General features: G+C 54.8%; 1 protein-coding gene across 5 annotated transcripts in view; it reads right to left on the reverse strand.

Moving 5' to 3' along the window:
- Positions 1-392: 392 nt before the first annotated feature.
- Positions 393-12,073, reverse strand: part of PLXNA4 (plexin A4) — a 586,108-nt gene continuing 574,427 nt past the window's right edge. For all 5 annotated transcript variants that reach the window (XM_042972611.1, XM_042972629.1, XM_042972638.1 and 2 more), the window contains 3 exons: positions 10,099-10,311; positions 3,385-3,535; positions 393-1,323 (listed from right to left, as the gene is read on the reverse strand). In XM_042972611.1, the coding sequence (XP_042828545.1) occupies positions 1,228-1,323; positions 3,385-3,535; positions 10,099-10,311 (460 nt within the window). In that variant the 3' untranslated portion in view covers positions 393-1,227. The remainder of the gene's footprint in view (positions 1,324-3,384; positions 3,536-10,098; positions 10,312-12,073) is intronic.

Below are 12,073 nucleotides of genomic sequence, written 5' to 3' on the forward strand. Positions count from 1 at the left end.
TTCCATAATGACTGGGGAGGAGGTGAGGAAGGGCAGTGACTGAGGAGACAGAGGATGTTGAAGGAGTCATCGCCAAGGAGGTCTGGACAGTGGAATGACAAAGTCATCTGCGTAGCAATGGCACCAGGCTCTGCGGGGGGGCGGGGGCTCAGCTCTCTGCCCCAGCATTCTCTAGAGTTCTCAGGAAGGGTGGTGAGGACGGAGCCATAAAGGCGGCTGGAGGTAGAATCTCCTGGATGTACCCTGCATTTTACATTGACCCTTGATGAGCGCCAACCAAGGAGGATGCAGGTGCTTTCTCTGGACAGCATCGAAGATCTGGCAATCGATCAGACCCATGACCACGGGCGTGCTTGCACTTGGTGGGGGGGGGGGTGGTGAATGAAAAACAAATTCTGCTTCCAGGATGGATGCAACTCTCTTTCCCTTTCTCCCCCTCCATGTTATGTTTCTGCCCCTTTGAGCCAGACCAGAAGGTCTGGAGGCTCTCCATCGTGGAAGGTAACTGCTGTTTCTCCTGTCTGGCTTTCCACAGACAGGGGAGGAGAGGGGACAGGCAGGTCCCTAGGAGCACTTGGAAGGGCTCCAAGAAGACCGGAAGGGGACCAGGAAGCCTCGGGACACCAACACAACAAGTGAGAGGCAGCTCGAAAAGCACCACCCAGCTCCTCACCCCTGCCCCCACTCTGGCCATGCAGGAGCTGTGGCCATTCTCACAGTTACAACAGAGCCACACACGGACAGACCCCCTGGAGGTGGAAATGTGAGAAGGGAGAGAGCCAGGTGATGTCTTCCCAGTGAAGATAATACTGAGCTCATTGCCTCTTCCCTAGACCAAGGTCCGGCCCAGGGGACCGAGGGGGGAGCAGCAGCACAGGAACGTCCTCTCTCCGCGGCTCCTCGGCCATCTTTCGGGCCCCGCTGCTGACGCCTGGGCTCACCCGGTAAAGAGAGCCCCTCTGGTATCTTCTGGCTGGGCCCCTCGCCTGAGCCTGGCCATCCTGGACTAACTGAGGGGTGGCGGTGTGGTTCGGTCGTGTTGGCAGAGCAACTGAGAGAGAAGGGATGCAGGGAGAAGGGAGAGACGCAAAGAGGCGGAGAGAGAGACAGCGCTGCTCAGGGGATGCTGCTGACGCCAGTCGGAACTTGCACTTGGTAAAGATGATAATCTAGACTGAGGCACGGCTTGGTGTGTCCCTCCCCCCAGGGGCCCTGGAAGGACGGTTCTCAGCTGTCTAAGCTCATGAGGGTTATGACTTGTTCTAGTTTGTAGGCCAGTTTCTGCTTCCCACACTGGTCGTCATGGTCCAGAGGTCCGAGGATCTGTTGAAGGGCCAAGAACAGGGGGGTTACGAGTCTGTGCGTTCACGTTCGCGTTCTTGGGGCGGGTGCGGTCAGGCTTGGGAAGCCATGTGTATGTGCAGATGCGCACGAAACGTTGCTGGGTCAGCAGGCAGCCTGGCTAACTGGCTAACGCGGGCGCGGGGTGCAGTGTGTGGGTAGCCCTGTGTCAGTGAGCTCAGGGTGTCAGCACCTACATCAGCATGTCTGAATAAATGTGTGCACTTCACTGTCCACGGAAGACAGCTGGCAGTGGGCCGAAGACACCTGTGCAAAGATGTGCCAGTGACCTGCAGGTTAACAAGTGACCCCTGTAAAGTCCGGTGCCCTGTGTCTCTGGGGAATGGGACCTCACAGATAATAAGAAATCCCACCCTTCATCCAAAAAAAGGAATATCTTCCTTATCAGCATCACGAAGCCCCACGTCCCACATTTAGAAAGTCGTTTGGCTTCACTGTCCATTATCAAACAAATATCCTTCAAAGAGCCCTATCTCAAGCTTTCCTGGTCATCAGCACCTCATGACAAAGTCTGCCAAAGCCTTTTCTGAGATCAGATGGTTGGTTGAGGACAGTGACGGTGAGCAACTGTGGAACACGATGGAAAATGTGTTAGAATATGACTCAGACTCAGGAGATACGGGATTGAATAACCAGTTTCTAGCGAGGTGATCTGGGGCAAAACATGTCACCTCTCTGAACCCTCACTGCCTCATCTGTAAAATGGGGGAACTATTGGTCCCCACGTGGGCTGCTCCAGTGCAGAGGACAGAGTCACAGAACACATGCGTGTGCCCTTCCCACAAAGTCTGCTCCACAAGGGATGCGTGAGACAAACAGGCATGCTTGTGCCGGTGCTGGGGCTGAGGGGCAGGGAGGCGGAGGAGGGTGAAGGCTCGAAGGGAGGCTCCTAGAGCCTTGGATTTCTTGGCCCACTTAATGCAGTTTTAATGGGGGAGACCAAGATGGGATTGCCAACCTCTTAGCTGGCCAAGAACTGCCGGTTACTGGCACCAGCATTTCACGAGGATGGGACATTTTCATACCACGAGCAGATGAGTGTCCTTGTAGACTAAAGGGCAGTCCTTCCAAGATGAGGCCGTTACACTCCCACCCTAACACACTCCGCATCGTCCTTACTTCTCTCACGTGGCCACGGACAGGTGAAAACTTTGCCCCAGACCAGCAATGGCCTGCAGTCTCGGTCCCTCCCCTGAGGGACTCACGGCTGGCTTCCCCTGCACTTGGCGTTCACAGCACTATGCTGCTCGTGGCCTGCTGGGGCTCCCTCCTTAGCCTGGGGTTCCTAGACCCTCTCTCAGTGACGAGATAGAGAGGAGGCAGAGAAGGGGGGCACTGGCTTTAGCTCCTGTTACCACCTTCTGCTCAAGGAGAAGGTGGTTATGCTGCTGCTCAGACAGAGGGAGCCTGGATTCTGAACCCACTCGGGCTAAGCCTGCATGACTAAGAAATCTGGAAGCACCTCTGTACTGGCCAGGAAGAAGGCAGTGTCTGCAGTGGCAATGACCCCAGGTGAGATTTTCCACCTGGGGAACACAGCAAGTAAAATAGATGCCATTCCACTCTGCTCTGTATCTGTTCTGTTCTGATCCTGTCCCATCCTGTCCTGTCCTATCCCGTCCTGTCCTGTTCTATCCCACCATACCATACCATACCATTCAGCCTGCCATGAGAGTGGGAAACTGCTTGTTTAAAGAGGATTAGATCAGAGAGCGAAAAGGGAAAAATAAAAGGAGGGACAAGCAGGGAAGAAATAAGAATTTTAAAAAGAAAAGGAAAGAAACAGACACTTTATCTAAATATCTGAGAACAGGATTAATGCGGAATTTACAGAATGGGGCATTCCTACGATCCCCATCTGTGGCACAGAGCCCCCAAATCCAGGGCGACAGACAGCTTCCCCAGCAGACACAGAGCGTGGTCTGGGGTTCCCGTGCTCTTGTGCACAGAGATTGCCACAGGCGGGGATTTTTCCATAGCTTCCCTGTCTTTCCCAGCAGGCGCCGGGCAGGGTGGGCTCACCTCCTCGCTGTACTTGCCCACGTAGGAGAAGATCTCCGAGAGTGCGCTCATGGCGTTGAACTCATTCATGTGCATCCGGGACTGCTCGGCCAGGTATGCGTTCATGTCCTGGTCACTGATGGCCGGCATCTTCCCGATGTCCGAGTAATACCTACCAGGGAAGGGAGTGCGGAAGAAAGGAGCTGGAGCCGTGCACGCACGAGTCGAGGACAGATGGATCCTCCCAGCACTGGGGCCAGTGGATGCCTGTGCGTGATCCCCTGGGGACCTGGTGGGCTCTCTTGCGTGTGCTTCAGAGGCTGGCCCCGGAGAGCCCCTCTATAGCTCTGGATGCAGGGGGCGCAGAGGGAAGGGATGTGGCCCAGACCTGGGCAGAGGGTGAACTGGGCTGGAAGCAGGACTACGGACGAGCCGTCTCCTGCATGGGCCTTGCTCCCGGCCACCAAAGTGTGGTCCAGTATGTCTCTGGTGTCCTTCTGACCCCTTCTCCCACAGACGCAAGGGCTGTCCCCCCCGCCCCCCCCCCACAGTGCCCAAAGTCTCTTCGAAACAGTTGCTCTGCCTCGATGCCCTCCCCTCTCTGGGGGGTTACCCGGGAGAAGGGCGGGGCCGGGGGCTGCTTGGGGAGAGAGGCTGGCAGAAGGCAATCAGTCACTGTCACTTGCAGCTGTGTGCTGCTGTCAACGGGCTAATTAGATGCCAGCATTTACATTTTTAATTTCTGCAATTTGACATTTTATGCGGCAAACCCCAACCTCTCCGCCAGAGGGGAGTGGTGCGGCTTCCTAATGAGGAAGAGAAGGGCCCCGGTGCCCCCCAGAGACAGCTATACCCCCCTCCCCAGCTGCCTGCTCACTGTGGGCCACATAAAAGGGGCCAGGGACCTACAAAAGCAGGGAGCCATCAGGGCAGCGGGGAGCACCCAGGAGTCTCGGTCATCCCAGCTCGGCCTGCAGCTGAATGCTTACGGCTTCGGAGCCGGTGAAAGCAAGCCTGAGCATCTAGAACAGAGGAGGGTGATGGGATCACCGGGGTGGGGGGTGGGGGTTGCAGGGACCAGGCTGAGGCACGTGGGGCACTGGCGAGCTGTGTAGGCGCAGGTACCAATGACAGGCCCTGGGCAGTCCCAGAACTGGGCTTGACCAGGCGAGTGTAGTGGCATCTTCGGGGGCTCTGGAACAGTCTCACCCTGGCCCGAATCCCTCAGTGCACCGAGACCATGAATCCATAGATCCTCTGCCATGCCCACACCTCCACCTCCCCCGGTCCAGGCCGAGGAGTTCGGGGACAGCCCGGCACACGTGGCACTCTTGTGTTCCTCGAGCCATCACGCTCAGAGGCTCGCAGTGGGATGACAGTTCAATCTGCTGCCAGAGCATTCCTGGGCCAGTGAGGGCGGTGATGGCCACCCTGCCCCAAGCCACGGCCTTGCTGTGACCGCAGACCCGTCGTTCATTCTGGAAACCTTCCGAGGGAGGCAGAGGGAGGGAGATGAAAGCAGAGAGCGCTGGCAAGGGAGGGAGCCGGTCGGAGGGGGCCTCCTCTGACCTCAGAAAGCCAGCCACACACAGACACGCTCGCCAGCTGCTTTGTTGAGCTGATTGCATTTTGGCGGGAGGTCTGGGCCTGGGGACAAGAGTGTAATGGAATGACCTTTCTCAGAGGAGCCTGCGGCCTCAGAGGAGGCCGGCCTGCCCCCTGCCTCACCTGGACTTCATCCTTCACAACCTTCGTCTAGTGTGGGTGCCCCCCCACCCCCACCGCTTCTCACATTCAGTGCCCTCCGTTCCCTGCCCTGGTGCAATTTGGTTCCTTCACTCCATCCCAGATGGGCCCACTCTCTTCCAGACCTGCGGTCCACCCCCTAAACATCCTCAGATTCCTCAGGGTTCTGGGTGATTTAATGACATTCCAGGTATAAACGTTCCAGCGAGAGACTCGATTCATTGACACTATTTCTGGAAGGCAATAAATGCCAATGCTCCATTTTATAGTGGAGACCTAGGGCTTTCCGTGACGGTCCCACCCCCGCCCCTCCTAAGGAGCTATGCGCCATTGTCTCTTCACACTTGCCGAGGTACATGTGTTTGTGGGGTCAAGGGCTGTGTCATCAGGTCATTTTGGGGAAAACCACGAACAGAGGACCTCCCTGGCTTCTCCACGGCCAGCAACCAGGCACATCTCTGCTAACATGCCTGGGTCCAGACCTTCCTCCCGACAGTTATACTCTGTCACCAGTAGATGGTCAGAGAGACTGGGGTGAAAAACCCAGGTCCTCACTGACAGGACATGACTGTCTTCAGAAGCAAAGACTCCTGCCATTTCTGACAGGAAACTACCTGTGAAACTTCTCACAGGTAGATGGATGGTCTGTCCTGCACCCTGCACCCTGAGATGCCTCCTGTGGGTCCAAATTAGGGACCACTGTCTCCACCGCAAACAGCAGACGCCCAACACTCTGTCCCTTTAACATGGCTTGCCTTGGTGTGTGCCAGAAGCCCAGTCCATTTCTCCAAAGAGAGTATTTACAAATGTGTCTGTGTGTGAGAAAGAGAGGGAGGGAGGGGTTGGGAGCGGAGTGGGGAGAGGGCAGGGGCTCCAACCTTCTCACCTGAAGAAATGGGTGGTGAGCCACCCGGATGGCTTTGCGTTATTCTAACAGTGAGGTCCTTTCTGCACAGAGTGGCCCAGTCTCTCCTCTGTTGCCTACCTGCGGAGGGCACTGGATTGGACCAATGCACACCTGAGGCCACACACTAGCCCCTGAATGGACCAACCACATGTCTTCATCTTCAGCAAGTACTGAACAGCTGAGCTGAGTGGCCCCGGACAGCTCGATTTCCCAGATGAGTGTGGCGTTTGTGGTCCAGCTAACACTCTGCCTGGGTCTTGACCCCAGCCTTGCCTGGTGCTAGCCGGGACCATCCACCCAACAAGGCATGTGACCCTGCCTTGACCTCTCTTCGCTTCCATCCAGGGCTGTGCCCCACCTCTCTCCCTGGCCTTGCCAGCACCCCTTGAGCCCAGTAATGACCTTGCCCTGGATTCCCCGGCTGTGTGGGCAATTGCTTCCTTCTCAGCTCCCGCTGGGCTGGCCTTTGCGCCGGGCTCCGCCACTGAGAAGGCTTATTGATTGTGAAGAATGCAATTATGCCCCATATTCATGAGCTTCAAACAAGTATTCTTATCAGCAGGTTGTGCAGTGAGGAAGGGAGAGGTCAGCCTGGGCTCCTGTACTTGAACTTCCTCCCGTGGGATTTCTGCCTGCAGGTGAGCCCCTTCAAAAGGGACTGACGCTTGGAAAGTCCCCCAAGACCACCCCCCTCTCCTAGCTGGCCAAGGTCTGGCCTGCTGACGAGGTCTGGGTCCCACCACCGGCCCTACTCAGCTTTCTTTGCTGAGTTTGTTCACATCAGATGGGATGCCAGTACCCTTGTGGGTCATTGGGGAGCTGTTATAAAGGACAGGGCCCTGGAATGCTGAATGTCTCGCTGTCGGCCCGTCTGTAGCGGTCTGTCTGTGGGTTTCTAGGGGATGGGCCCAGTGAGTGATGGTGTGGGTGTCTCATCTCTGCCTTTGGATGGCTCCAGTGATCAAGAAGGTGGTCTCTAATGCCCTGAACTCTTAGAAGAACAAAGTTTTGTCATCTCTCCAAACACCTCGAGGATGAAGGTGTAGATATGAGAAGCATCTAGAGCCTGAAGGCCCCGCACAGAAATCTTTATCTCTGAGAACCTCTCACGGACCTCTCCAGGCCCAGCAGAATCAGGCTCTCACTCCCCCAGCCGCATGATCACAGCTCCACGGGGTTTGCTGAGGGCCTGTCTGTGTGTCCTCCTTGACCACGAGAGCCACAAGGGAAGGATCAAGTGTAATATATCCCGAGTGCCCCATACGCTTCTGATGGAGACCGTAAATGTTTGACCCATGGACTGATGAATAAGTTAATGAAATGTCTATACTTCACCTCTGGTATTGCTCCCAGGGTGAACTGTCACCATTTTATGTTTTGAATGGATGGCTTCCTAAGAGGCATTTTTAAATATTCAAAATTCTTAACCTTTTTCACACTGCGACACATGTGACAGATGGCCCTGAAATGTGTGGCGCACCCCAGTCCGGTTCTGAGCGGGTCGGCTGCGATTCCGCTCCGCTCAGCCCTACCTGCAAAGCCCTGAGGGCAGGTGAGAAAGGCTAACGCGGCCACAGGAATAACCTTGAGCCTCCTCCAATTTAAGCGGAGAGGAAATCACCCCCCCCCCCGACGTGCAAATTTTACTGCTATTGCTAATGAAATAGGAACTATAACTGGTCACGACACACTGTTCTCGGTGACTCTGTAAGAGGAGTGTAGCGGTTTAAGATGGCTACCGGGGGCCAGGAGGGCCTTTGCCCTTTCTCTAGATGTGGCCATAAGCAAAAGCCCGCATACTTGGACGGAGGCGGCAAAGACTGGGAGTGTGCAGTGGGAGATGCCAGCCAATAGCATTGTGGGTAAGCGCCGGCCATGAGAGGCTGGGTTCTACCGTCGTTCCTCTGAACTGCATGCTGCCGGTGCCTGTGGTGGGCCAAGGTGGGGGACCAGGCTTGCTGCGCACCCCGAGCGAGTTCTGTGCTGCTCGACTTCACCTTCCGGCAGGCAGACAACCTCGGAGGCCAGGCAACTCGCGAGTGACAGTGGAGTTCATCCATCCGTCACCAAGTGAAGAAGCACTCTAGACTTGATCTCCAGACCTGCTCACGCTGTGTCTCCCGATCCCTCCGTCCCTGTACTTCATCCCAGAATGAGAGGAGAAAGGGTTTGGGTGGGATCTCAAGCTAGTGAGAGATGATTCTCCCTAGAGTACCACCGGTTGCTAAGAAACTGGCGGGATAAGGAATGGAAACCATCAAGCCACTCCTAAAAATAACCAAATGGACTGGGGTTACTCATGACCTGTAGCAGCTGCGTGGCACAAATTTCATTTAGCACCAGGCGGAAGGAAGACCGTTAGCCCCGCGCACGCGTTATTCTCACCTCTGACTAGCTAGCCGTGTCCTGGGGAGGGTCCTCTCTGCAGGTGTTTCATAAACGCCTCCAGCCCTCCACACCCCTGCTTCCTCGCTCCCTGCCTGAGGTCCTAGTGCCGTGACCCGTGCTGGGATAACCAGAGCCCTGCTGTTGCCTTTCTCCTCTCTATCTTTGCTGAAGGGCCGGTGACCACAGGGGAGGGCTCGTTCCTGGCAGCTCTGCCTTCAGAAGAATGGGCCACCATCTATGTGGAGGGAGCTGAGAGCCTCTCCTAGTGACTCAGACATCAAGAGATACAAGGACACGAGAGCTCTCTCTCTCTGACGGCCAAGACTGATGCCCAGCACATGCATCAGCAGGAAGGGGTAGGGAGGATATCAAAGAACAGAGGGGAGAGGAAAAACAAAACTCAATGCTTTCTAGCAGAACTATGTTACTGAGGTGGCCAAGACTCCACTCTCTCTTAGTCCCTCTTTATAAGGGAAAGCAATTTTCAAGTAGGAAGATGGAGACTGTCTCTTTCCCATGGGTGAAATGATACTGTTCATTTTGTCTTCAGTTACTAAGTCAAGAACAATTTCTGGCATCTTTTACTCTTAATAAAGACACCAAATCTGAGCTTCATGGTAACAAGAGAAAGGGACTCTAAAATCAGGACTGCCCTGTGGAGTTGTGCAGGCTGTTCACTGCACAGAGGTGCTTGGGCTGACAACCAGTCCATCATTCAACAAACCATGCACCTGGCTTGGAGTTACATCCTCCAGTAGGAAAGGGCACCTTGTTGAATTCACACAGAGGCACCACAGAGGTTGGCATAGGCCCCGACTAGAAGCATCATTGATGGTACAAAAGTAGGAGTTAGTTGAGTTTGGGGATCACCTCTCATCTTGGCCTTTCTGAATGTATATTTCTTCACTTTCATGGGCAGAAAATGAGGTTCTAATCCTATCCTCTTGGACACAGGACTACGGTGATGAATAAATAAATAAGGCTTTGGCTGGTTGCCTAGCTCAGGTGTTTGCTACCTGGAGGCGATTGGCCCAGACACACCATTAACGTTCTTTACCATGAGTTAGCTTTGCATGAAGACAGGCTCCCCAGCTTACAACTGGCCCTCCAGTCACAGGACAATGTGTGAGACCATGACTAAGGTCATGGCTACAATGGCTGAGAAAGCACTGCAGGGCACAGGGCATCAAGAGCTCATCTTGTGAGGGTCAAGGGTCTGGGGCAGTCAGAAGTGTCAGAATGAGAACGACATCCCCACAGAATGTGGAGAGAGGCTTACTGGATAGACAGCGACAGATGGGTAGAGGACTCCAGACTTCCTGTGCCAAGATGTTATTTGGTTCCTTGAGCGTTTGTTTGTTTGTTTGTTTGTTCTGTTTTGTTTTGGTGGGGGTTAGAGCAGGAACTGGATTTCCTTCCTGGGCCTGAAGGCGTTTCGGCCATTAAGATCTGGGACCCTCCATGCAGGGAAGCCGAGCACAGAGGCTATGTCCAGCCAGGTTCCCTGGGGTCTTGTTTCAGCTGACAATACCACTGGGGACGTGCGGGTGTGGGTATTGCCAATTGCAGGATCGGGCTCTGTGAATGACCCGTCCGTAAGCACCAGCCGATTTTGGAGGCGAGGGGACCCCAAATCAAGGGCAGTTGCCTGCTCAGCAAGGGGTCCTACCTTGGCTCCCGGGCCCAGCACTCACCTCTCCACCCAGTTCTTGTAGCTGGGGATGTCCTTGGCATAGAGCAGCTTGTTGGAAGGGGAGTCCTTGCCCAGTCGGTGCTCTGATGTGGAGCAGGAGTCCATGAAGGTCTGGGCCACCACGGAGAGGCAGGCGTCCGTGATGCTGTTCTTATGGATGTCGAACACAAACTGAGGGTTCTTGATCATGTTGACCCAAAACCGCAGGGGTAGGCTGTGTGGAGGGAAGAGGCAGATGGTCAGGAAGAGAGGGCAGGGGGTGTGGCGTGGCCTGGAGAGTTCTCTGGGGAAAGAGAAAAGGCTGAGAACCGATTGTTCTTAAAAGCAAAGCCTATGCCACTAACATACCTGCCAGGAAACTGAGGATCAGCAAGGCTGACTACTCCACCCACAGCTCAAATGTTGATGGGCACTGGGGAGGGCTTGATGCCCAGCCTGAAGACTGCAGGACTACAACCTTCCCTGGCAGCACAAGGCTTGGGCTCAGAGGCGGCCAGTGTGGGTGCTATAAAGTGGAGTTTCTGACTCTATTCCACTGTCCACCCTCTATGCCGGATATAATGCACATCCAATCGGCAAACCTTAAAGAATAGCCTGGAATACAGGCTTTGTATCTTATTCTCTGCCATCCACGGTATGACCCGGAAGAGAGCACATCCTTCCTCCCTGCCTGACAGCACAGTTTGACCCTACGCGGTGAAGGCACTGGGGCTGAGCAGTTGAAGTGTAGCTAACTAATTTCTCCTCCCTGAGCCGGCATGCTTAGAAACCCACATTCACAGCCCTTCATCTGTCCCCTTGTGTTTCCCTCCCTCTTTCTTGCACTGAGCGCCTACTGCATACCAGGCAGCACGCTAACAACTGGGGATACAGTGGGAACGGGACACATCCTCTGCCCTCAAGAAGCCAGCTTTCTGGTGGGTTCGTGGGGGAGTCAGGCCTGCCACCAAGTATGTGCTCTGAGAGCTATCAGTGCTGGAACCCAAGGACAGGCAGGGTCTGATGTGGGACACAGGGAGGCGTCACCGAGTCTATGCAGAGGGAAGTGTTCAGAAAGTCTTCACGGAGGGAAAGACACTAGATGGTCTGAGTTTTAAAGACACAGATGCATTCCTTAGATGGAGTAACCTGGAGGAAGCAGGAGAGGAGTCACCTAAACCAAGCCAAAGAGGAGAAAAACTGCAGTGTGGTCTGATAAACACAAGTCACACTCTCTGTTGCCAGAAAGGGAGGTTGGGAGAGACCTGTCCCCTGTCCCCTTTGGCCACACTCTGCCGGCTCTCGCATCCTGTGGCTTCCATCCGGCCTACTGAGATGCAGGTAAGGAAGCGGGATGGCACCAAGCAAGGGATCGCTTGCTTCCCTCCCTCTGCCCCCCACCTCCTCCTCACCTCCTGCCTTCTGCCCTGAAGTTTTATTGCTTTGGTAGCTGTTCTCACTGTTGGTAATAGTTACAGCGTTCCTATGTGTTTGACTCGCCTCTTGAAACTTCAGCGCTTTGAATTACTTACTTCAATCTGGCGAGTACAATACATTTCTATTTGTTGCATCTCCCAGTGGCCGGTACCTCCATGCAACAGATGCTGAACTACAGTAAGACCTCATGTTCAAGACTGCCGATCGACCAGCAAGTATTACGTTCCTACAAAATGTGCAGCGCAGGACTGTCAGATCTCGGGCAGCACTGAGATCTGACAACGTTAAGTGGCACTTGTTTCGTCCTTTGAAATAGGGACTAGGAAATAAGGGGGTGACACAGAACGTTGCAACACACGGTGAAAGTCAGGGTCATCATAGCTGCCCAGGGGAGACCGTGACAGCTGGGGTCAGAGCCCTGCACGGACTCCAGGCTGCTCCGCCCATGGGGTCTGTCCACACCTTCCTGTTTCTGGGCGTCTCATCCAGAAGACGGTCTCGGGGAGTCTAATGTCTGCTACAGAGTCGTTTCCCTTGCTTACGCCACTTGTGCTGACAGG

Source organism: Panthera tigris, chromosome A2, assembly GCF_018350195.1.
Source record: "Panthera tigris isolate Pti1 chromosome A2, P.tigris_Pti1_mat1.1, whole genome shotgun sequence".
In the NCBI taxonomy this organism is placed as follows: Eukaryota; Metazoa; Chordata; class Mammalia; order Carnivora; family Felidae; genus Panthera; species Panthera tigris.